The 22,813-nt window shown below is 38.4% G+C and overlaps 1 protein-coding gene across 4 annotated transcripts; it reads left to right on the top strand.

Moving 5' to 3' along the window:
- Window positions 1-103: 103 nt before the first annotated feature.
- dnai3 (dynein axonemal intermediate chain 3) lies at window positions 104-21,943 on the top strand. 4 transcript variants are annotated; one of them, XM_040031495.1, is made up of 23 exons: window positions 104-223; window positions 1,617-1,678; window positions 2,317-2,355; window positions 4,818-5,002; window positions 5,366-5,470; window positions 5,887-6,021; window positions 6,115-6,311; window positions 6,589-6,705; window positions 7,001-7,197; window positions 7,818-7,936; window positions 8,432-8,521; window positions 8,764-8,862; window positions 11,089-11,208; window positions 12,068-12,141; window positions 13,759-13,912; window positions 14,261-14,345; window positions 17,249-17,364; window positions 17,807-17,867; window positions 18,154-18,284; window positions 18,727-18,934; window positions 19,022-19,113; window positions 19,274-19,390; window positions 20,478-21,942. In XM_040031495.1, the coding sequence occupies exons 2-23, from the start codon at window positions 1,624-1,626 to the stop codon at window positions 20,586-20,588; spliced, it is 2,607 nt and encodes an 868-aa protein (XP_039887429.1). In that variant the 5' UTR covers window positions 104-223; window positions 1,617-1,623; the 3' UTR covers window positions 20,589-21,942. The 4 variants fall into 4 exon arrangements, with proteins under 4 accessions (XP_039887429.1, XP_039887430.1, XP_039887427.1 ...); XM_040031493.1 differs by having other exon boundaries at window positions 105-223; window positions 14,261-14,357; window positions 20,478-21,939; XM_040031494.1 differs by having other exon boundaries at window positions 109-212; window positions 14,261-14,357; window positions 20,478-21,940.
- The last annotated feature ends 870 nt before the right edge of the window (window positions 21,944-22,813 follow it).

Here is a 22,813-nt window from a genome sequence, read left to right as displayed (position 1 = left end):
AACTATGTAAAATACCCAGGTAACTTTTAACCACTTCGCGAAGCCTCGTTGAGCTGGAATGTGATTAGCTCGTGCGAATGCCAGTCAATGTTCTCCCGCCCTCTCTCTTGTAACCATTGGCAACCCAGCGGTTCCCAACCCACTGGTGAGCAAAAACAGTGAGTACGAAGAAGATATCAAGAAGATAGAAGAACGTATCAAGCCTATGCGGTGTAAGCTCACGGTAATATTGATTCATTCTTCTGTAAAGTGGAAAAGTTGCACCTTCGAGCATAAAATAAGCTGCGTATCCAATGTTCTTTTGATGACTTTAGCCCTATTAACTAGCTACACGACTAACTTAACGTAACTAGCCTGTAATAGTTAATGTCTTCTAATTTGTAATGCCTAAGTAAGCCTTAAAGAAAACAGGACGTTACGAGTTATACTTTATGATATTAAATTGAGACTTACATATTCTGGATTATACTGAGTGATAGCTATGTGGATATGATACTGTTACTACAGTGGACTAAAATTAAACTGACTAAAATACCATCCATATTTCAGGAAATAAATGAGACTATCATTAACTAGGAAACGCATAAAAACGTAAATTGACCATTGTCAAATAATACAAGCGAACTCAGAAAGTAATCTGTATTGAAAACAAACGTCAAAATGACACAAAAAACTTTTTAGAAACTACAAAACTGTAATAATATTTTATCTTCGTGAGTTAGTGCATTTTTTGGGCCCAATACTTTCCAGTTCCCTTTTTTGTGTATTTTTGTTCCAGAAGGAAATATTAAGTGAAATAATGTTAGTAAATTATTATTGTAAGTGCACACCCATAGTTTGTTTTTAACAAAATTTTCATTGAAAAATATTTGAGCTTGTTAAACTAGATGCTGTTAGAGGATATATAAAGTTTCCTAATATTACACAATATTACACAGCAGTAAAAACGTCCTCTTGGCAGAGTATATTCACATCACTAAACATTATTTCCAGTGGTCAAATTATGTTGTTACTACTTTTGATGATTAGACTACATCCATCCAGGTCACCAGTCTATTACAGGCCTAACAGAGAGAACCAGTTAACCTAACATGCATGTCCTTGGAGTGTGGGAGAAAGCTGGAGAACAAAGGAGAACAACAGACTACACATAGAAAGGTCATGGATTTGCACCCAAGACCTGCTTCCTGTGGGGCAACAGTGCTAATTGCTGTAACTTCATGTTGTGCAATTAAATACATTTTATTGATATGCACAAAATATAACACAATACAATAACACAAGTGTATAATAAAACTTCCTCTATCACTGGTTGTAATCTGTATTATAATTCTGATTAAGACAACTAAACAACAACTTATTATTGTCATATTGTCATAAGCATTTATTCTCAGAGTTCACCAGCTTTTTTTTTAAGTAAGCAGTGCAGTTCCCTTACCTGCCACAAGATGTCACCAGAGCTTTTGATAATGACATCAAGATCGCCTGAGTGGATGAGTTCTAATGCCAGTGACAGTGGTGAAAATTAAATTGAAAATTGTGTACAGAATGTGTTTGGTTGAAAAAATGTGTAAACTTGTAAACTTCCTCTCTTCCCTTTATAAATCTGCCCAAAGAGCAAAGATGGCACCCAAGAGGCAAAAAAGTCCATCAAGAAAAACAGGTGTTAAAGGGAAAGGTGAGTCCTGGAGTATTAATTTCTGAATTTAAATGCATTTGTTTGCTTTTATTGTATATGTCTCTGTATGAAAGATGTTCTTTCATGACATGTAAATAAAATAGTAAACGGATTTCCCAGAGCCAGGGTGATCCTATAATCCTTGATGCTTTTGAATTGGCCATTAAGTTTATGTTGAGGGATTCTTAACTCATGGGAACTGAATTACTTTTAATTAGTTTTGTAACACAAATAGCTGAGAAAAAAAATCTCAGAAAAAAAAAGCTATTTGCATTGTTTTAATTTGGTCTTGAGTGTAATGTTAGACAGCACAGTGACATTGGTGCTTGCAGATGGTTTCTGCTCAGCTGTGATTCCCCATTCTCAGTGTTTGGTTTACATTCACCATGCCACAGCTGAAAACCTGCATACAGTTAAATACTATCAGCACATCATTTTACGATGAGGTGATGGTGCCATGTCCTTGTTAAAGATTATTGTTCTCAGAGTTGTTCCTTTTTAAAATATCCTGTGTTACCCATTCCACCTGTCTCCAGCTTATAGCCCCGACAGTGTAAGTCCACATTGTCAAAACAATCTAAACAGGCTTGCTTTTGTTTTTGATTTACCCTAACAACTAACAGTTACTTTCTATTCAGTCAAGGAGAATCTGACACCTTCACCTATGGAAAAGCCTGGTAAGAAAAAAAATTATTTGTATTTTTTATTTTTTTTTTTGAAGAGAGAAAATTAAATTCGAACTCCTTATTGTGTTTTTACTTTTACAAAAAGCTGGCTTTGTTCATTTTTCACCACTGTATTTTTATTCTTGAACTCAGAGAGCCTGAGCATTTGGCTCTCCTACTTATCTCCTACATATGTGCTGACTTTCAGCACAGCATATTAATCAGACCCTTATTATTCCGTTTCAGGTTTACCAGTAGCAATGCTCAAGTCAAAAGAACAGTCGCATTTTGAAGTAGTCCTATAATGTGAATAGTTATATATCCTTCATATGTGCATTGTTCTGATATGTTCTCAAGTGTACTGCTGTGTAACCTCTAGTGCAGCGGTCCCCAACCTTTTTTGCGCCACGGACCGGTTTATGCCCGACAATATTTTCACGGACCGGCCTTTAAGGTGTCGCGGATAAATACAACAAAATAAAACTAGTACCGTTACCGAAAAAAGGAAGATTTATTCATAACACACGTGAAAAGACCCAGGAAAACCGAGTTAACGATCAAAACGATAATAAAATAACACTGAAAACCAATAAAAACCCTGAAAACCATACATTTCACACCTGAGCCTCAACTCGCGTGGCCCGGTACCAAACGACTCACGGACCGGTACCGGTCCGAGGCCCGGGGGTTGGGGACCGCTGCTCTGGAGCTCTTCTCTACTTGGCTCTGTGTCCCTAGATTTGGTTTTTTCTTAGACATACCAACCCCAAAACTTGTTTTTGATCAAGTGCTTGGAGCCATCAGCATAAGTAATGTTTCAATTTAGATTAGGTGATTGTGAGTAAAAAAAAAATTTTCCTTTAAAAATTTGCTCAGTTTTTTTGCATTTATTTATTCCTTTTAATCTTATACTTCCAGCAGTTTAAGTCCAATTTGTGAACGTGACAAAATTGAACATGACCTAATTAGGTTGAGCCCAAGCCAAGCCTGGGCTCAGCCTAAAATCTTGTCTTTGCCATAAAACTAATGGTAATTTTTTAGGAACCAGTTTAAAATCTTTGTGACAATAACAACACATTGGCCTTCTAGTTCAAATATAAATGCAGGTTTCTGCACATTGTGTGACATTAAGGATACGCTGATAAATGTATTTTGTTCAAGCTTAAATTCTTCACTAATAGGAGCAGACTGGAAAACAAACTCTGCTAAAATTTCAATGCTCTGAGGTTTGGTATAAATATCTTGTGGTATGCTTTTAAAAATGCCTGGGTAAATTATGCAAGAGAAAAGAAGCTTAACAAATTAAAAATAGCTTTTTGGAGCAGCCAACAAATATAATTTAATTGCATTCTTGAGGGCTGTGGAACGCTGCGCATCACACTCTTTATGTCTCCCAAGCAAATATTTCCCATGAATACAAATGCCTTGGTTGACACATGACTCTGTGAAATGAAGGGTGTGAGTTTCCACTACAATGATTTGGCGTGAGGCCTAAGTGGTGTGAGTGGAAAAGGTTGACACACCCAGCTGGGAAGTGGTTACTTAAGCTGTACTTGAGCATTCCCAGTGTCCCCTTAGCAACCTTGTGGAAAGACTTTGAAGCGAGAGACCACAAGCAGGATGAAAACTATCATTATACAAAGCTTTGTTTACTGTACTATGCCCTGGACTGTGCTTGGCTTAGATATAGTAGAGTCTGAATGGATTGTTTATTAGGAAAAGCTTTGTTGTGGCGATGGTAAAGTACTTTGGCTTCGTATTATAACAGTCCTGAATAAATGTGTGTAACTGCACTTTATGTCTTGAGGGATGCCCTATTGGTTTTTACACATTCTGATACAAACGTACGCCTAGAAACATTTAAACATTGTGCACAGACTTCTCATAAGGACTGATATTTGTAGAGTCAAAGCAGGCAAAGGATGAGAGGTGTTCGCTGGGTCTGAGGGATGTTAAATTTCTTCATTGGAAGGTGAACACGAGGCTCTGCGTGGATGTACGCGTGCCTTATAGTTTGCTGTGACCACAAGGACTTGTCCCCATGGACAATGCACTGCAATGCACCAATTCTGCACACATTCTCCAGGCCCACTCCAAGCATATTTGAATAAATACATGTCAGTGGTCTTTGCAGCTGTTGTGTGTATCCACAAGCCAGTAAAATCCCAACATTTATACCAGAGTTTGCTTATCTGAGTGTTTACATTGTTTTGATATCAAAATCATTATTGTTTGATTATCTGATACAGTCTCATTCAATATTCTAAAACATAAGTAATTGGTTCTGAATTATTTATTATCATTATTATCACTATTTTTATTATTATTTGTGGTAGTAGTAGTATTAGTATTAGTATTTATTTGAGCCGTCATCAGTCATCAGCTTTGCTTTTAGGGAATGAAGCCCAAAAGCTCGTTTTATCAGATAACTTCCCTATTTTTCTTCTCTCAATTGTTTCTGAACGCTCCTGAAGATCACCCTGATGACATCTACCCCATCGTCCTGACAACAGCCACCCAGGAGCTCTTTGAATGCTGCATTGATGAGGATGTCACAGAGCAGAGCCCTTACAAGCTGCTGGAAAAGGACGACATCATACAGGATATTAAGACAAGAGCCGCAGTGTCCGATTTCCACCCTGTGAAGCAGTTTGTGCTGGTTAGGCGCTGGTTATGCATTGTTGCATAGTTTACTCAGACAACAGCAGCCAGACACTGTGATGATGCACAGACCCAAGTTAAGAGCTGTGGGAAAAGACAAAGCAACCAGTTTAACTTCATTTTTTTCTCTGTCTGATCTAAATTCTTTTATGCATTTATGACAGAACTTTGCAACTTTAGTCATCTACAAATGAGACACCAGTTTTCCTTTCAGCCATTTCGTTTTTTGTGATGTTTGTAGGGTTTTTTGGCATTTTCACATTCACTCTCAACCAAATTACTGGAGAAGTAGTTTGTACTGTGATGTATTCTAACACTCTCATAAAAAATTAATGCTGTGATTTTCACTTTCTTTTGACAGGACTACCCAGAGGATGAAATATTGCTTGTTTTTGATGTAGATTTCACCTACGGACAGAGTTTTTACCTGGTTCTCACACCAGAAGCCAAGGCTAGAATATATAATGTAAGCTAACAGTTTTGGTTACAGTAACAAGGTTCTCTTTTGTTAATATATTTTTTCTTTCCTCAATACATGTTTGTTATTAGACAGACCAGGCCAATAATTAAAAAATGTATACTGATAAGCAGTAACATAGGCAGAAGTTTTATATTATTTAATTTAAAGGTCGTTAATTGTTTCTAGTGCTTTTGTGGCACCAGTTATTAGTAATAGTGACAGGTCATATATCATCCTGGCTGTTTCGCTTTCCAGGCTATTTTTCCGTAAAATTTAAGACTTTAAGTACTACTTTATTATCTTTCCCTAGCATAAGCATTTTGCTGTAAGCATGAATACATGTAAAGATTGCTAGTGTGTGGGTTTTTTTTTTTTACTGTTATTTTGTCCTTTATATTATATATTCTTACAATTGTATTTAGGTTCTGCAGCCCCCACAACCTGAAATAATAGTGTTGGAGGATGATGTCAGTAAAACCCCAGAACCAAAGCCATGGATATCTCTCGGCAGTGAGCTGGAAGTAGATCAAGAGTCTGTCAAAGAGACCAGAGAAAAGGCACTGCAGTATATTCAAATTAACATTAAATATTTATATCTGATCTGATTGCTTTGCTCATGAATTCTGTTTTGTCTCTTCTGTCATCATCAGCTGTGCTACAAGTTTGACTTAAAGCGCAGACCGGGGTTACCTGTCTGTTTTTCTGACCGCAACAGTACAGAGGCTGAGTGTCGCTCCGTGGCGTGTCCTTCCTACCAAGACAGCAGATTCAGCATCAAGCAGATGCAGAGGGACTGCGGGATGCAGGCTGTTCCCAAACTGCAGAGCAGCACTGCTCAGACGGAGCGGTAGGCCAGCAAATCAGTACACTTAAAATGGATTTGTTCTGTAGGGAGGGAAAGCACGTGCAGGTTTGACTAGCCCGATAATAAGACTGCATCTGTTTCAAATCAAGGAAGTAAGATGAAATCAATTTCAGAAATATTTTCTGCTTTGTCTACATACATATATATATAAATTATATATGCTTTCAGTGAATCTGCAACACATTTCATAACATATTGTTTTAAAAGTAAGGCAAGTTCCATGTTTTATTGTATGTGTTGCCTTCTGTCTATTTTACAGGGCGGTTCAGAGGAATGTGTTTACCCAGTATGAACCAAGAGAGCTAAGAGAGAAAGAAAAAGAAAACATCCTCAGGTCTGAGAAACTGAAGAAGTTTCTCAACTCAGTGACCCCCAGGTAAAATGAATTCTTATGGTATCGTCGTTTCCATCTGCTTCTTAACAACCCATGCTCAAAATATCAGCCATAGATAACTCAATCCCATCCAGTATTATGAATGCAGGAATATTCAGTGGAAATATGATGATGGTGTATTAAGACAATTGTGTGTACTTTATTCCTCTGCCGAGGCGAGAGAGAAAAAATGTTTCCAGCAGCGTTTGTTTGTTTGTCTGTTTGCTCCGCTGTCTGTGAGCAATGATACATAAAAAGTACCGGTCCAAATTTCAACAGGTACATTTTCACTTTGCAGGGTCTTGCATGCCCTTCAGCAGGCACACATAATGAATGTGTTCACTGATGACTTTAAGGCCTTGGGCATAGGAGCAGAAGCTTCTGACCAGTTAGTGATGGTTTCTGAAGGTCTGAAGCTTCAATGGACCTTCACAGACGAGAAGCGCGCCATGGGCAAGAAAATCAGCAGCGTCAGCTGGCACCCTACAATCCATGGTGAAGTACATAGACTTCTACAGACATAGCATAGAGTACATTTATGATAAAGTCAAGATTTGTGTACCATAGAAACTTTGGACATTCATGAACATTGCAAAATAATCGTTAGAACCCTGACAGGTCACATTAAAATCATCATAATTCATTTTCTTTCACTTTTTAGTTGGAAAAATTAGGTCACTATTGACCCCCTGCACAGACCTGGGCAGGCAGGAGTTTGCCCAATTCTTGTTTTTTCAGCAACAGCAGTTTGTGGCGAGAAAGTGTACACTTAGTGGACAATGATATAAATATGTACAAATATACAATAGCCTGCCTAAAAGAAATTGAACTCCCTTTTCCTGTTATTTCAACTTCACTGACAAGCTCTGTAATATCTGTAATATCTGTAATATCAACGCGTCACCTTAAGACACACATCGACGTCCACAAAACCAGAAAAAGAATATCAGTGTGATCAGTGCACATGCATTATCAATTTGTGGCTTCTATGTAAAGTAGAAATTAGAGTAGATCTACAGATTTTTCAAAAAAGGCTTTGTAAACACAGGTCTGTTTTCCTGTTGCTATGTAGCTGATACATTGTGGGGTGTGGTGTTTTTTTGTCTATGTGGCAGGTCTGATAGCTGTGACTTTTATAAAGAAACAGGAGGAGCAGCTGGATAAGTCCACTGTGTACATCAACAGTCCTGCTTTCATTGTCTTCTATGGCTTCCCCGATCAATCTAACCCCCGGGTATGAGAAGTAGAGGAGAGAAACCCATTAATGGGAGTCGAAAAAACATTTTTTTAAATGTATGTGTTTGAGAGTTAGCTCTAAGTCTTTGCCCTTTACTGTAATTTATCTTCTGCTGTAAATTTGAAAAGATCTATTGATTTGAGCCAAGCACTCAATCAATATAACCAAGCTGCTAAATCGCTCAAAAGTAATATGAGTTCCATGTGTGCCTTCAATGGTGCATGTGTCATGATTTGGTTTCAGCCTCTGGGCCCAGTGGCACTTTGACAAGACATATAAATAACATAAATAATTAATATTTTCTACAAAAGGGAATAAAGCTAAAAAAATATACTGCATACTGTCTTTTTCCCCTTATGTCTAGTGTAGGCATATGAGAGACTAGAATAAATACATTTTTGCGTTGGGAAGCTCCTTATACATGGAAACCTCTGCTTGGAAATATGTGTATGCTCATTTTTATGTGTTTTGATTTTTTTTATATATATATAGTTGCTCTTGGAGTGCCCAGATGACATTTTTGCCTTCGAGTTCTGCCCTTCGAATCCAAATGTTATTGTTGGTGGCTGCAGGAATGGCAAGGTGCTCCTTTTTCACTCAGCGTCTCAACTTCACAAATCAAAATAATCAGTTTCTCATCCCATGCCCCCATTTTAGTTCAATATAAACATGGTATTGCATACTGTTGCCACTCTTCTGTCAGCATTTAATATGATATGTTTGAGGGTTTTTTTTTCTAATATATATATTTGTATATTATTATCTATAGTCTCAGGCTCAAATGATCATCACCACTAAACGATTTTATGTTGCTGATCTCTCAGGTGGTGTTGTGGGACATTTCTTTTCACATCCCGCACTTACAGGGAACACGGCCTAACAGTAAAAAAGCCTCAGACTCCGACTCTGACACTGACACATTTGTAAGTACCCATACTCTCTTTGAAATAGTCACAGTGCTGATGCAGTGAGACATGCTGTTCTGTACAATGTTAGTCAAGTTACTTGAAAAAAGTAATTAGTTACTTTTGAATAACATGATACACAACCTGAACACATAATAAAGCAATAGACCTTTCTGCCCAATAATATTTTTTCTGCATAATCCAACATATAAAGTTGAAATGAATTTTGAATCAAATGAAAAAGTCTCTTTTTAAAAATTGTTTTACTAATTTTAATCTTTTAACTTTATGCACATTGAATCATGCAAAAATTAAATTATATGTAACAGTCTTTGACTTAAAGAAATTTATTTAACATTTATTCTCTGCATATTCCAGCATATAACATAAAACAATTTTTTGTGTTCACAACTCGCTCTTTCAAATAGATGCAAGTAAAACATCAAAAAATAAATAAAATCAAAGGTTCAGTGGGACTAAATCCTGTCACTCTTAAATCTATTTTCACCTGTTTAGCAGGAGTGGGGCGGTGGAGGTTTGCCCGGTGCTGCAGCGGTCATGTCAGTGGGGGGATCCGGGGAGTTCCTCTGTTAATTTCACATTCCCGTGGCAGATTTAAAGTTAAATTTTTAGCTGAAAAAAGACATTTTCTTCCCGTGCAGAGTGTAGAGCGGACGCTAATGTTTTTGTCACTTTTTTCGGAATCAAACTCAAAGTAATGTCAGTACTTCCAAGCTTTAAACGCTGCCCGGTCGTACTCTCTCTCGTACTCCATATTATCCATTGTTGATCTGCACACGTCTGTTGCTGCCACGGACGTGGCACGCTTATACGTCATTGTCATGAGACGCTCTCACACAAAAAAAACATGGTTTAGTAACGCAGTAACGGAGCGTGCTTACGGGAAAGTAACAGTAATCTCATTACTTTTTTTTGCAATAATAATTCCTTACTCTACTCATTACTTGAAAGGAGTGAATCTCTTAGAAAGATTATATCGTTATATAAGCCTGCTTCTATATACGTGCAGCTTATTAGCCTTCATATGGACGCCTCAGTTAAACTGAAGTGAGATAAAGTGAAAATTCTGACTGAAGACTGAAATATTTTTGGCAAAGCCTTGTAAAAAATACATTTTCACAGAGGGCGGGGACAGAATAGTAATGCGACAATATGTTGTGGGAAACACATTATATTTATCATGTGGTATTCTATAGTAAAACCCTTAAAGTGAAGGCCAGAGAACAGCTGTGAGTTATTATAGTTTTTTACATTTATTTTTACAGTTTTTTATTATTTATTTTTGTTTACCGTAGTTTTGACTTTGTTTTGTTTTAGCTCATTTCAGTGTAGCTTTTATAGCTTGAAAATGTTTTGTTTTACAGTTTCTTAAAGCTTCCGCTTAAAGCCTAACCTGCACTGATATCTTCCAGCTGTATTTAAGTAGACACTCGTGTCCTATCATCTCTGGCCCAGATTTACCTTGGGTGTTTTTATTGCCACTACAGTGGAGCAGCTGTCTCCATCCTTCTCCTTACTGCTTCCTTCTCTTTGCCTTCCCCTCTCCCACCCTCTGTGCCTCCTTCTGTTCTCTTTGTCATTGTTAGCCCTTTATTCACCAGAGTCAACAGCACCGGCTCACATACGCCAGCTGTTACATAACTCTTGTTTCTTGCCCCCACATAGAAGATAACACACAGTGAAATCAGATCACTGCCCTTCCTGCTGTTTGCATTGTAAACAGTGGCAGTTGTATCTACTAGAACGCTCTGTTAGGTGATGTGAAAGCTGTGCTACACCACCACCTGTCACTGGGTTGTCAGATAAATGAAGAATTACATTTTAAATTAACATCTTCTCTTCCTATTTTTTTTTTATTCGCTCCATTGCACATAATAAATCCAATTGCAGGTCCACAAAACGACTAAGATATATGTTTAAAATTTGCTTGCAATACTATGAGGAGGTGTTTTAAACAGATTAAATAATCATATTGCAGCGATTTTATGTTTTTTAAGTGGCTCTATTGTGCCAGAATGTGTTTGAGTGTATTTATCTGTGTGCTGTTTGTTTTTCCATGCACACATCGAAGTCGTCATTTGCATTTCATTATTCTGCTTGTGCGTTTTACAGTGGTTATTCAGCTGTGTACAGTCTTTGTGTCTAGATTGAATTTGTGTGTAGACTGAATTGTCAGAGCTCACCATACAGCACATTACTGTCGCGTGTCTGCTTTCCCTACAGGACCTGGGTAACAAAAAAGAGAACAAGACTCCTGTCATGAGCTACTGTGCAGTTTCTTCCATAGAAAGCAGCCACAAATCCCCAGTTACTGATGTCCAGTGGCTGCCGAAAACATTTGAGGTACTGAGGGACTGAAGGGCAAAGGGGTTGGAGAGAATTAACAACTGTTGGGAATTACTTTTTCCACCAGGCGCACATGAGCCTACTGCTGTGCCCTTCCACAAGGTTACTGCTGTTTAGCGTGTGGATAAAAGGTGTTTTTGTGTGACTACACAGCAATAGTCTCAGAAAAGTAATCTTTAGTGTTCTCTAGATCTCAGCCTCCCTAAATTATATCTAATACACACACTGTGTCGTAATTCAACATACTAAAACCCCCAATCTCAAAATGGTAACAAAACACACACTTCAAGGTCAGGTCTCATACTGGCATACTGATTTCTCTGTCTTGTTTTGGAATGGTGACAGGTTAATGGCCAATTCACTATAAACAGGACTAAGAGGATGTAGGGCATTAGTGGGAAGTAGATAGCAAGCAGAGCAAATGTTACAAATGAGGGTGCGAGCACAGAAAAGGAGCAATGTAGAATATATGTTCAGAGGAAAACAAACCCCACAATCACAACGTCAAAAGAAATCAAATCTAAACCTATATTTATCTAAAGATATATTTTCTGCAGTAAGACTATGGTATTTTGTCTTTTACAAAGAAATCCAATATTAAGTGTGCACAGAAAATTACCAGCCATATATGTCCAGATTTGGTTTCCCACTTGTGCCTATCACTTACCTCTATGTAGTTACTTGCAGTAAATCACATCGATCACTTTCAGTTATCTTGATAAGTAAAATAAGGCAATCATCAAAGTGCCCCCAGGGGAAAATCCAACCACCCATACAGCTTCATGAACCATGTTCATTCTTTACAAGACCAAGCCTGATGTAGACATTTATTGATTTTGTAACTCCCTCTGTTTAGGTGACCAGGACAGGCGTTCCAGTTCAAAACATTTCTAACATTTCTGTCCAAGTTGTCACCTGCTCCCCTGACTGGTAAGTTCTCTACAGTTTAATGAAAAAAATAACTCCTGATACTTTTTCTTCTTACTTTTCACTGCTTGTCAGTATGTACTTTGGATGTTCATTCTAAGTGTGTTTTTAGTGGCTGATAACATGTGTGTGTGTTTTAATACATACAGTTATTTGCAAAGTAGGCAAACAAAGGCCTCTGGTTACCTGATGGATACATTATACACTCACTAGATCCACTGTTTGCTTTATCACGTCCCCTTTCTCTCTCGCTGCCCTTGTTTTGAGTCTCTCTGGATTGTTGACATTCTAATGAAGGTCAAATACAGGGGAAAAAAAAGAAAAGAAAGAAAACCTTTGGAAGTGAACAGTGTTTAGAAAATGGGTTTTAGTCATTTTCCCTCATCATAACTGACTTGACTTTGCCACACCTCTACATGTGCATAGAAAAAAGGATACATAAAATATTATTATGAAATTACAGCAAAACCTCGACAAGTTTAGATAATAAGCAAAACAACCCAAATGGGAATATTATACTACTTATGCCGTAACATGAGCTAAATAAATACATCATAATTTAAGTTCCTTGGTGTATATATTTTGTGTAATTCCAAATCAAACGGACTTATAACTAACACTGGAAATTAAATACAAAAGAAAGCAAATACAAAGAATATAAGAAGTAGTAATATTTATTGCTGAATTGTAAAAAGAGTAGAAACACAGTTGCAAGATACAGAAAAATTCAAGCAGTACCAGATCTCTTAGAGAAGATGGAATTCTAACTTCAGGCTAATGCTAGAAAGTTAGCAAGCTACATACCTAGCTTCGAGTATGGGTTTGGTTTTACTGTCTGTATTTAGCAGACAAAAATGTCTGGCTATTAGTGCCAAGTCACATATCAATTAAATAATAAAACACTACAATTTTGTTCAGATCAGTGACTTGGATTACCAAGACATAACAGCTACTAGCTAAGTTTAAAACATAAAATGTATATGTGTGAAAAAATCACCTTTAAATTTTTCATGAAGATGAAAGGTATTTATATAGAGTTTTTTTTTTTTCTTGTAGAGTAGACTGTAAAGATGCTTTTTAATACTGTAAAGTTGTAAAGCTTTCCATTGGTGAATATATATTATGGCACTCAAACACGCTGGATTTTTTTTCCGGTTTCATCTTAATTCTATGGTTTAATCTGTAGTCATTCTCCTCTGGTTGAACATACTGAGCCAATAATATATTGAAGAGCTGTGCAGTTGGTTAAAATATTGCCTTTTGTAAACCACGTAAATGAGTGTATCTGGCAATCATTATATTTCTCAGGAAATAGCTATGCAGTCTAATTCTCACTAGTGTTTTTATGTGTTACTTCATTTTGCATGTCCTGTTATTCAGTTTAGATATGAAGTATCAATGTGAATACAGACTGTGTTTCACACTCTGCGTCATTAGACTGGCGCTAAAGGAGTTGCAAATGACAGAAAGATTTCAAAACACTGCTCCTGTTGTTTTTGGCAATAACCACATCTATATATGCAACAATCATGTTTGAATATGAACTTTGACGATAGAGAATTTTGTTAATTTTCAGGTGGTTCTTAATTCCACATTATCTTATTGTGTCTCTGTCTAAAGCACTGTCATGTTTTGGGATCTGCGAGTGCCAAAACTACAGAACCAGTTTCTGGCCGACAGGAAGCAAGATGTGGATCAGAACACCAGTATGTCACCCTATAGCATCCCCACAACTTTCAAACACCTGGATCGGACATGGAAACCACTCTTCAGGGTACTTTCATGTCTGGGATGCATTACAGAGCTTGTGATTTGTGTAGAAAGAGCTTCCAACCATAAGAAAATCAACCATAAGAAAAAGAATGATTCGATGTTTAGTGTTATTTTTACACATCAGTAATTATTCTGCAGACAAAGATTTGTTACAAGAAAATAAGGAAAATGGCTTAAATTGAATAACTATTTAATTTGTATTTATGTGTGCATCGGATTTATTTAACTGGGGTTTAGGTAATGATTTCAGTGTGTAGATTCTTGAGCATGCTCTGTGATTTTGTTTTAGATAAGGTTTTCTTTTTTTCTTCAAGTGATAAAAGCCATCTTCTTTTATGCCATGTGTCAGGTTTCCCTGCCAAAGATTGATACAAGTGGAGAGTATGCTCCTTTGAAGTTCAGCCTAGAACATTACACCTGTAATAGTAATACAGGTAGGAACACAGGTGAGCAAGAGCTTTTACCCTCGAGGCTGCAAGGCTTTGTCTGTTTCAGTCTGCTATACTCGTTCTGTTTTCCTGCAATCAGTCACATTACTTAATTACACAAAATACTTTGTGGTTTTTTTGTTTGATGCCAAACGTTTTAGGAAGCTGACTCACTCACATGCTCTTTCAAATCAAACCGATTGTCCATAAGAGATGTTGTTTGATCCCCTGCTGAATTTGTTGCTTATTGGAAAAAAAAGAACAGTCTCTAATATTCATGGAAGCTTCAATTTAATGGAGAGAAACAGAAAATCAACCAAAAATCTAGAAAAAAATACATAAACATTATAAATTGATTTGCATGTCTGCATGCAGCAGACAGATTAATTCAATTCAATTTTATTTATGCAGCGCCAAATCACAACAACAAGGTGCTTTATATTGTAAGGTAGACCCTACAATAATACATAGAAAAACCCATCAGTCATATGACCCCCTATTAGCAAGCACTTTGGCAACAGTGGGAAGGAAAAACTCCCTTTTTACAAGAAGAAACCTCCAGCAGAACCAGGCTCAGGGAGGGGCGGGGCCATCTGCCTTGAGCGGTTGGGGTGAGAGAGGGAAGACAGGATAAAAGACATCCTGTGGAAGAGAGCCAGAGATTAATAACAAGTATGATTCATACAGTCAATCAATCAGTTACAGATACTCCTGAATCTGTTTCTCCCATTCCAACCTCTCCACCACCATAAGTAAGACCAAATAGCTCTCCATGGATGTCAGGGGCAGGACTGCAGACCTGTTGAGGCTGGAGTTGGCTACAGTTGGGACCACAGACACCAAGAGCACCATTGGTAACGGTTTGGACAATGGACAGAAATCTTCCGGGTCTCGCAAAGTCCCCTGCTCAAGAAGGCACATTTACAGGCCCATGTCAAGTTTGCCAATGGGGATGTAAATGGGAGAAAGTACTGTGGTCAAGTTATTGTGTTTATGTTTGAAGGAAGAGAAATGCTGCATATGGCACTAAGAGCATCATCCCCTCAGTCAAGCACGGAGATGTAAACATGCTTTAGGACTGTTTTTCTGCTAATGGTTCAGGGCAAACTCATTGCACTGAGGGACCAATGTAACGTAACGTAAAATCTTGGACACAAACATCCTCTCCTCAGTCAGAACACTAAAGACGGGTCATGGACGGCTCTTTGGTCATGGATCAAATTCTTCTTTCAAAATCAATTTATAACTTCTATATAAAGTGTTTTCTGGATTTTTGGTTTATATTCAGTGTGCCCTCCATTAAAATTGAACTACCATAACAATTAGAGAAATGATTTCCCCATTGTAGCTGATAGTCTCATTTTCATTGTTGTCCATATAACAGTTTTGATGAGGAAAGTATTGAAGCAAAGCTCAAGCGCAAACTATAGAAAGATACACTCACTGTGTCTTCAAAATATCAAAGGTAAAGAGCAATTATTCTTTTATGTGCCTGAACAATTCTTATAATATCTGAATGGCACAGAATGTGTTAAAAACTGAAGTAAGTGAGGAGGCCAAACAGTGAGCATCACAGACATGTCTCCTGACCTCTTTGAGGGAGTTTTGGATTCTTGAGTTCTCTTTTGGATGGCTGAGCACAGTGATCAGTGGGGCAGGGCTCATTTGGCCCTGAGCTACTCTATTTCTCTCTCTGTCTTGTCTCTCCTCAGGTTTCATGGCACTTTATTAAGCGATACTTCCAAAACAAGGCCGCCATAGTTGCAGACCATTGGCTTTGCTGACTGTCAGCTCTTTGCAATATGCTGCTCAGACTCCTTGAGGGCCAGAAGATGATCATGTGTGTCCTGGCTGGTCAAGAAGAGACATGTCTTTGTCTGGCTTCCATAAACACATCCTTGGTGGCTGGTTGTTATAGAATTAATATGCTTACTAACTCAAGCAATAAATCTGCTTCTTTTTTCATCAGCCCTCAGGGAGTCTGTTATTACGATTTTAATGAATCCCTGTGTGATTAATACTGCAGCGTTACCTAAGATATCTGACTCACATTGATTGAGGGTGGTCTTTGCTGTCTGCTTCTGTGCCTTTTGACATTTTTCTGAACATTTAAAAAGCTACAATATACTAGTTAACATGATTTTTCACACTGAAATAAATTGTGAGCAGGCCCTCATGGGGATTAAGCAAAGTCAAACACTGTCTGTAGCTGTTCCTGTATCATCTTTCTCATATCTTTACACACATCTTAACTGGGAGAAAATAGATTTAGAAGACATGTGGTTTGGTAATCTGATCTAACCTTTAAGAGTGAGACTTGATCGAGACCGGTCCACAGGTAAGGGGCTGTGAACAGATAGACCCACATGATCTCTGGCAGACAGTCAGGCTTTTGTGATGGAAAAGGCTTCTACCAGCTTAACCTATTTCAGCCCCTCCACCTTTTACCTCCTGTCCCTGTTTTCTCCACAGGCTTCCCTCCTACCTCTACCTCTTGTGCTTTTCTTTCTCTCTCCCTTCAAATCCGCTCTTACCAGCCCTTTCACTTCGGCTGTACCCCCTCCCCACCTCACTTGCTTTAGTACTTCTGTCGTCTTGTTCACGGTCAAATTACAGCACCACTGCCGCAGTTCAGGCTGTTATTTCCTTCATTTGAATAAAGCAGATATTCTTTTTCCTAAAATCTGCTAGTTTTCACCTATTTTTCTTCCCCTATTTGAGTTTATTGAAATATTTGTACTTGTCTAGTAACAAGGCGCTGAGTATTGTGAACATTTTAGTCCCACGTCAGCACCAGGCTCCCTCTTTCAGGTCACTGAAATGTTAAATAAATAAATAAAAAACAATGAGTTGAACTTTTAACCTGTTCTTACTTTACCGTCTCTTCCTGTTTTGTCTTACATAACAAGATAATGAAAATGATGGCGCAGAGGTCCTCCCAGAATACAGTCAACTCAGAATACCCTCAGCCAAGACGCTCAAGACCCTGGACGATGTCAATACCAAGTTTTATGTTGGAACAGAGGTAAAAATTCTGTTATTTTCTTCTAAATAAACTGCACACTCTCTATATGCTCATGTAAGGCTGAGGAGCACGAGCCAAAACATTTCATTATGGTTAAATGTGGCTACATTGTTTATCTGTACATGACAATAAAACTTGAAACTTGAAAATGTCTTCAAATGATATCAACATAGAGCAAGTAAAAAATACAGTTACGTTCTTGACTGCTTAACTTTTAACTTAACTCTTGACTTTACTCAGCTTGTGAGCAAGCTGGACTTCTTTTTGTTACATTGAAGTTCATCTCAAGTTGGCATAACCAATAATGAATGATTTTTTTTATTAGGTTTTTGCACATGTTTTTGTCATGCCACTTAAGGAGTGTACTATACTTTACAACTTAACTGAAATAAGGAAGACGCATACATACATTTATAAACAGTTTTATGTTCATTTTTTACAGGAAGGAGAGATTGTCTACACTGACTGGAAACTGGAGGAAGATGAGTTTGGACGAAAGTTCAGTGAGTAGTCGGGCTTGCCGCGCTCTGTTTTTTATGGCTCACCAGTGCTCAGCTGTCAGACTGACAGCAGTACGTTGATTCATAAAACAATTACACCCAATTTATTGAAATGACTTTGATTGCTACTTTCACATTAAATCCACTATTTAGTTTGGTAACCTGGCCAAATGTAATGACCATAATGTTTTACAGGGTTAATTGCTCCTTTGCATTATGATTACCCTGGAAGGAAATTACTGTCAAATAAAACTGTGCATATTCTCCATCTGTCTCACTTCACTCCCAGGTGCCAAGCCCCTGCTCTGTTTTAGAACTCATGCCTGGTTTGTGAACACAATGCAGCGATCACCCTTTTTCAAAGACATTCTTTTGACAACAGGAGGCTGGAACTTTGCCATCTGGAAAGAGGGTGTGATGGTACTGCAACAGAAAACATTGATTACCTCACATGACGTATGCATAAATCACATAGAATCGAGACAATTCAAATTACGTAATTTCTTGGTTGCTGTTTTGATCGTTTAAACTGCAAAACTAAGCAAAACTATTCACACTTATTCAGTTGGTCACAGACATAGACTGTACATAAAAAATGGATGTAGCAGCCATGTATGGTTTGTGGAGCCTCAGCATTAGCAATCGGGTTTTTTTGTTTGTTTGGTTTTTGGATAAACACTGTCAATTTTGGTTTTTGAAGCACGTCCAAATGGGAACCATGCACAGACTAATTCGTCCTAAGTAACACACAAGTAAAATACCACAAGTTCAATCGACAAAATTGGAGCACATAATTCAATAATTAAAATGCTTCAGAACGCACAAAATTTTTTAAATACTTCTTGTAAACCACAACATCCAGGGTGGCCCAATCTTCGTGGGACCAAGCTCTGAGCAAGAGTACAGTGCGGCATGCTGGTCCCTCTCCCGATCTGCGGTTTTCTTCATTGGGAGAAATGATGGCAGTATTGAGGTGTGGAACCTGCTCCTAAACACCAGCGAACCTACACACGTCCATGAACACGTCGCCAGTACCAGAATTACCTGCATCAAACCCTGTATCACCGCCTGTGAGTTCTTGGCTTATATTAGGTGCTCAGGACAGATACGATTTTTGAACCTTAAAACTCATTTAATGGACTGTTTTGTACTTACAGCCAAACAACACTACCTGGCTGTTGCTGACAACCTTGGAGTGCTCCGTGTTTTCAACGTGCCAAAGGCCCTCCGCTCCCCGGTTAAGAATGAGGTAAGAAGACTGTGAGCTGTCTGTTTTGCTTGGACCCGTGTGTAATGTTAAGAAACTGCGGTAAAAATGTGTTATTTTTCTTAAAGGTATTTAATGGCTGCTACAGTATTATTGACTGCTAACTAGTATCTTTGTCTTGTTTTGCTTTGTTTGTATGCAGGATTTAAACATGCAGATCTTCTTTGACCAAGAGAATGACAGGCTGAAGGATTATTTGGAGTGGGAAGAACTGTGGGCGAAACCGAGAAAGGAGGAAGGCGAGTCCAAGAAACAAGTGGTGAGCAGTAGGTTTTAATTCTAAACTGAATTCCCAGAAGTCTTAAGGTGCCAGTTTCCATCAGTGTGACTGGAAGGTGGCTCAACAGCAGCTGAGAGGGAGGAAAGATGTCCTGTGTCCAGTGTTTGTAATTTCCTAGATCTGACAGTTCAGACCATAGTGACGCATAACGAATGGTTAGGACGAGAAAGGATAGGAGAACACTAAAGCTTTTCTTTCCCTGTGTCCTTTGCCATTTGTCTACAGTGAAAGTGTCCTTGAGTTAAACCTTGACTTCCCACAAAACTTCCCTGCATTGGTGATCAGAATCTTCAGCAGACTTACAAAAGTTTTAGTACTGACCCAGCTAAATATGTGGACGTATAAAGTTGACATTGGAAGAGATGAAGAAGGCACTCGTGTATCTCTTTTTGTGTCTCTCTCTCATTTTCTATCCGCTCATGTTTAATTCATTCACATCGTTATTTGATCCCAAGCACTGGGGATAGGGTAGTTATTGACAGGCAGTGCCTGACAGTCTGCCTGCTAAGTATAGAAGCAAACTTAAGTGGCTAACTGGTTCCATCTTAGGCTGCATGGCAGCTACCAAAAAAGTTTTGTTTTGCTGTAGTAATGTCACTTGGAGTGGATACTTTCTCTTAATTCCTCTAAACAGGAATGAATTTTCATGTTCACCTCCAGCTTCTTTCTGCTGTTGGCTTTAAAACATCTACGGCAATTTGAATTTAGATGGATGATAAGGACAAGGCACAGCTTAAATATGATATGAACAATACTGTCAGGTTTACTGTTGTGGGAGGAAAGTATCAGGAATTTGCCACACAGTATCCTAATTTTCCTTTTTTTTTCTTTAAAGGACTGTGCCCTGCATGCAATACACAGATGCAGGGCACAGTCCAGATTTTACTAGAAAAGTGTCATCTTATTTAATATTTGCATCCTTCAATAAAATTTCAGTTCAGTAAAATTCAGAGGCAATGTAATTTTCTGCCTCTACGATGGGAAACGCTGAGATCTTGGATTAGGTGCTCTATTGTTTCGTAATTATTGTTTATGATGAAGCTTTTTTCTCTGGCTTTGTCTGCAGGAGCCTGACAAGCCAGTCACATTCCAGGTAGACAGCGAGGAGGCGGACTTGAAGGAGTACAGTGATTACCTGAAACTGGAGGAAAGCATCCTCGAGCATACGGGCCTGTAGCCACATGCTCCAAAAGCCTAGGATACCTAATATCACACCCCTTCACACACACATGCACATAAATTAAAAGCTTTTTTTTCTTACATTTATTTATTGATTTGTATAAGTTTAATGTAAATAAGAAAACATTTTACAATATGGAAACCTGTTCAAACTGTTCAACACATTGCCAGTGTTCGTATGTTTGTGCCTATTTTTGCAGTATTTCTTGTAACTTACATCGATTTTACAGTATACATTCGCATTGTCCTTGGGTTCAGGCTTCAGGGTCAACAGATTATTTTCATCCATTCATCTAAGATCGAGTTACTGGGTAATGCCATCCATTAGTGCCCTCCTTACCACCACTCCCTAAGGATACAAAAGTGATCTGACCTTGACAGAAAGTCATTATATGGCTGTTTAATTTCAGTAAGTGCCGTAAGAAATGAATTTAGAATCTGGTGTTTTGTGGACAATTTTGAATAAAAAGCCAATGACTGTGGTCACTATCGCAAAAGCTGTTTGTCAGTAATCCTGCTTGTAAGTGATCATTATGGCTTAATATTGTGTCTCTGGGTCTTTACTAAGTCAGTAATTCACACGGCTGTGAACCAGTTGGAACTGGTGGCTATAAGGCCGACTACATTTTAGTAGGGCAGCATAAAAGGAGTCAAATGAAAGGATGCACTCTTGCTGATCTATGAATACATGTACACAGCCTGCACAGCACCAAACAGCAGTAAGCTGAAACTAGCTGGAACAATAAATATTTACCTAAAGAATATGCGGAGAGCATATTTTCCAAATAATCTGGCCAGATGGTGAGAGTCATAACTCCAATTAAATGATAACACTAGTCTACCGACAAGTGGATTGGATGGCTAACAATGTAATAAGATCATGGTATGCTAATCATGTGTGTATAGCTTGCCCTCATTGCACAAGTAATCAGCTAATGCAGCAATAACGTCTTGATCTAAACAGTGGCCAGATGTTAGCATTATGTCTAAAGCAGTCTCCCTAATGGTCCCGCTGAATGAATCCATTGTTTCCAGTGAAAAGATTCTAATCATTTGTCAGTTTGTTTGTTTTTTGTGCACAAAAGGCCATGTAGTTATGTGCTAGTTAACGGCTGTCCAAGAACTTCCAAGGCTGTTTTGAGAGCGCAGGAAACTGCACTTATGGCCTTAAAACGTTGTAACCAGAACCACGAGTGTGGTGTGTTACTGTACAGCACCTCTACAGCTAAAAATTGGAATGTGTTCAATATTTTAAGTAACACACTTTTACCAGAATTAGAAGATTTTACTAACTGTGTATTATTTTAGAAAGTAGGCTACTGAAATGTAGCACACATGGAAACCAAACATTACAGTATAAGTTTGCAAAATGGAAACAGCTGGTTTCCCTTTCATAAGTAACTTTGGAACATTTCCATATGGGGAATAGATCAAATAGATTAAATCAAATTAAATATATCTTTAATAAATCCAAGACTGTAGACTGTAAATCCTTTAGACTGTAGTCCTCACAGCTTCATTCAGCCATGACTCAAAAACATAATACTGAAATGAGGCACGGTGGTTAGCACTGTTGCCGCACAGCAAGAAGGTCCTGAGTTCAATTCCAACATCAGGCCGGGGTCTTTCTGTGTGGAGTTTGCATGTTCTCCCCGTGTTTGTGCGGGTTCCCTCTGGGTACTCCAGCTTCCTCCCACCGTCCAAAGACATGCAGCTTGTGGGGATAGGTTGATTGGATAATCCAAATTGTCACTAGGTGTGAATGAATGTGAGTGCGAATGGTTGTCTGTCTCTGTGTGTTGGCCCTGCGACAAACTGGCGACCTGTCAAGGGTGTACCGCGCCTCTCGCCCTATGACAGCTGGGATAGGCTCCAGCGCCCCCCGCGACCCTGAAAAGGATAAGCGGAAGCGAATGGATGGATGGATGGATGGATGAGCCACAGTGATGCATTATAATATCTTAAAGTTTGTTTGTTTTTTAAATTCACTTCATCTTAGAATTGTGTCAGAACTCGGATTGTAGTCATTACTGATGAGTGTAATTCTGTAACCCAACCGACTTTAGTCTTTGTTGCAGCAATCGTTAAAAAGTGCTTCACCATGTAACAACGTGAGATTCTAGATCAAAGTGAGTGAGGGAAAGTTGGATATACTGTCACGTAAAAAAGAAAGTTTTCTTGGGATTCTGCACACTTGTGAGAAATTAAGTCCACACTTACTGC

Source organism: Simochromis diagramma, unplaced genomic scaffold (assembly GCF_900408965.1).
Source record: "Simochromis diagramma unplaced genomic scaffold, fSimDia1.1 OVJJ01000284.1, whole genome shotgun sequence".
Classification (NCBI taxonomy): Eukaryota; Metazoa; Chordata; class Actinopteri; order Cichliformes; family Cichlidae; genus Simochromis; species Simochromis diagramma.
Note: the sequence above shows the minus strand (reverse complement) of the source record. Positions and strands in the feature narration are given on the sequence as shown.

What these genes read in the sequence shown, in the direction of transcription:
- dnai3 (XM_040031494.1), top strand. Translation starts at nt 1,624, where the DNA reads ATGGCACCCAAGAGGCAAAAAAGTCCATCAAGAAAAACAGGTGTTAAA. An exon ending in CTGGCACCCTACAATCCATG is followed by an intron (nt 7,198 to 7,817) that starts GTGAAGTACATA and finishes TCTATGTGGCAG; the next exon opens with GTCTGATAGCTGTGACTTTT. An exon ending in CCGATCAATCTAACCCCCGG is followed by an intron (nt 7,937 to 8,431) that starts GTATGAGAAGTA and finishes ATATATATATAG; the next exon opens with TTGCTCTTGGAGTGCCCAGA.